The sequence below is a fragment of the Rhinopithecus bieti genome, unplaced genomic scaffold, assembly GCF_001698545.2.
Source record: "Rhinopithecus bieti isolate Rb0 unplaced genomic scaffold, ASM169854v2 scaffold_62034, whole genome shotgun sequence".
In the NCBI taxonomy this organism is placed as follows: Eukaryota; Metazoa; Chordata; class Mammalia; order Primates; family Cercopithecidae; genus Rhinopithecus; species Rhinopithecus bieti.
In genome coordinates this window covers 215,672-218,625 of record NW_016823752.1, presented here as the reverse complement: position 1 = coordinate 218,625, position 2,954 = coordinate 215,672, and the positions used below count along the sequence as shown (strand labels likewise).

The window sequence follows — 2,954 nt, the reverse complement described above, 5'->3', positions numbered from 1 at the left end:
ACTCCAGCTCCCCTGAGCCCCAGGCCACAGACGGGGATGCGACCTCCAGTGACCTCCACTCCAGCTCCCCTGAGCCCCAGGCCACAGACGGGGATGCGACCTCCAGTGACCTCCACTCCAGCTCCCCTGAGCCCCAGGCCACAGACGGGGCCGGTCGGGAACGCGGCCTCCACTCCAGCTCCCCTGAGCCCCAGGCCCCAGCCATGTAGCGGGTCCACTGTCCCTCCCATGCCTCGGGAGTGTGGCCGCCCCACCTCTAGCTGCCAACGCCCCAGAGACCGTCACACCCGCCCCACCACCGGGGCTCCCAGGTGAAGGACGGCTCGCACCAGCTGCTTCCCACAGGGCTTCTCGGGGTCCCCGTCACCTCCTTCCCTGCCCATTTCCCTTGACTCTTTATTTTTAAATTATGAAATATGTCAAGCATACAAAAATTACAGAGAATCATAAAAGAGTATTATGAAATAAATATGGACGCCTTGAAGATGGCTGTCCCGGAAAGTTCCCTGCTCTGGGCTGTGGTTCCTCCATGCTGCCCTACGGGGGTCAGAACCAAGGCCGGTGTGAGTTGGTGCCCCTGGAAAACAGAGGGGCTGGGGCTGAGCCGGCCTGCTCAGCCCACCGTGGGCAGCCAGGGTGAGCTGGATGCCTGGCAGGGGCCCGACGCCCTCTGCACAAGTATGTGAGGCAAAGAACCTCCAGGCGAGGGCTGGCTGGGAGCCCCGAACGTCGCAGCCCAGACCCAAGAGCCCCAGAGCCGCATCCCAGGTCTGTGACTCCGAGAAGCCGTCCTGGTGGCTGTTTCACCTGTGGAATCCTGTGGTTTTGCTTTTTAAATAAATGCTCACTTTCGTCACCTCCCCAGGCCCAGGCCCAGGCCCAGGCCCAGGGTGAACGGGAAAGACGAGAGCCGCCCTGCCCGGAAACGTCCCCGTGTGGGTGCCACATCCCCACCGGTGTGACAGGTCGGTCAGGCTGGCTCCCTGGCACGCGGCAGAGTGGGGACCGTGCCCTGTGGGTGTCACACTGGGGTCCACACCAGGCTGGTCCACTGTGAGTTGGGAGTTGCCATAGAGACTTTATAAATACAACCAAACATCTTCCAGGGAGCAGAAGTGTTTCTCATCCCAAACCTCCACGTGGCCCTGGAGATCCCCAACACCTCAGCAAAAGCCAGGTCTTCACAGAAGCGTTTCTCCCGAAAGCCCCCACCGGCGAGGGCCCCCAGAACCACTGTGAGAGGCCCGCGGGGCCAGGGGCAGCCTACCTCACAGGTGTCCATGTCCTGGGACAGCTTGAGGCCCCCACGCCCATCACAGTGGCAGGTGTAGCTTCCCGGGGAGTTCACGCAGACCTGCTCACAGCGGCCCTGCAGACACTCATCCACATCTGCCAGCCAGAGGGAAGTGGCGGTGAGCGGGGGAGGCCTCTACACTGTACTGGGCAGGATCACACCACAACTGCTCAAACCACACACAAGGTGCACTCGAGGAATTACGTGCAGATTCTAACGGGTGCAGCCTGGGGTTTGTAGCCCCCCATTGGAAAGCTAGGATTGCACCCTCAGCCTGCTCCTGCCAGGCTCTTTTGTGAGGGAGTGAAAGTGCTACAGGTGTTCCAGGGGGACGCTCCCAATGGGCCAGACCCACTCCCACCGCCGGGCTGGTGTGGACGGCAGGTCTAGGAATGACAGTGCCCGGGCTGTGCAGTGAGGTGTCCCCGGGAGCACAGAGGCGCCGACAGCTGTGGTGGGAGATGGAGGTCAGTGCAGGCAGCCTGGGCCTCCCCACCCTCTCTGTCTGCCTACTCAGCCCCACTGTTCCCATCACTGGGGGCATGGCCCCTCTTGGAGGCTCTGCAGCCAACAGGGTCCCCCTATGGCGGCTGAAAAGAGAGAACAGTAGAGGGAGGCTTGCTGCTCCCCATACCTTTGGAGAGAGGCCTCATCTATGCAGGTGGAGAAGGGTAAGTACGTGTGTACATGCGGTGTATATGCATGTGCACGGTACGTTCATGTGCACAAGGGGCATGGGTGTGTGTGCTCACGTGTGTGGGGGCATGGTGGTAGAACAGGCCATTACCAGGCTGATAGAAACAGGGAGAAAGAGACTTTCTTTCACCAGAAGCACCCGGTTGTTAGCAACTGCGCTAGCTCAGGCAGTGGACTGGCACCCGTGTCTGGGCTTGGGCATCAGAGGAGGAGAGAACCCGAGGGTGACCGCGTGGCATGGGTACCTCGGCAGGCCTTCTCCTGGGAGCTGTACGCAAAGCCCTTGTCACAGAGGCAGGAGTAGGAGCCCGGCAGGTTCTTGCAGCGCGCCTCCCCGCAGGCCTCCGAGTCTGCACACTCGTCTATGTCTGCAAGCAAAACCGGCCAACCTCAGCATGGCAGCATCTCAGACGGGGCCGGGGCAGGCGGCTGCAGGGGCTGGCCAGGGCACCACCCGGACGTCACACCCAGGCTCTGTGGGGCCAATGCGCCCTGGCCCCAATTCCCTCCCCTCCTCCCCTGACTGGGCAGCTCCCGGGGTGTTGGGGGCATGCTTCTGATCAAGGCCCGGCTGGGAAGGCTGATTTCAGCCCAGCAGATGGAGAGCTGGGAAGGGCCTTGCTTGGTCCAGGGGTGGGGGGCGGTGGTGCACACTGTGCTGTTCCATTTAAATGATGGTGCTACAGGATACGGGGCAGTAAAAAGCAGCCCCCCCAGGGGCATTTGAAACCAAAACCCCCAAAGAGAAGCATTTATAGGTTTCAATCAATTTTCATTACCGGGTTAAACCACAATCCTAAGACTTGAACATCTAACGTGGGACAGACGCTGTTTATGGCCAAGCGCCCTGGGGTACAAGGGGCAACCCTGAAATGAAGACCTTTAGTCACCAGAGGAGAGCAAGGACAGGGGCTGGAGAAAGAGGAGGGGGAGGAGGAGGGGGAGGAGGAGGGAGAGGAGGAGG

General features: G+C 61.0%; 1 protein-coding gene across 1 annotated transcript in view; it reads right to left on the bottom strand.

Annotated features, from left to right (window-relative positions):
• The window catches only part of GAS6 (growth arrest specific 6), a gene marked incomplete at its 5' end in the record, with an annotated part of 46,637 nt that overhangs the window by 13,333 nt on the left and 30,350 nt on the right, over positions 1-2,954 (bottom strand). Inside the window, 3 exons of the mRNA XM_017861765.1 lie at positions 623-770; positions 1,040-1,389; positions 2,236-2,379. Of these exons, the coding sequence (XP_017717254.1) occupies positions 623-770; positions 1,040-1,389; positions 2,236-2,379 (642 nt within the window). The remainder of the gene's footprint in view (positions 1-622; positions 771-1,039; positions 1,390-2,235; positions 2,380-2,954) is intronic.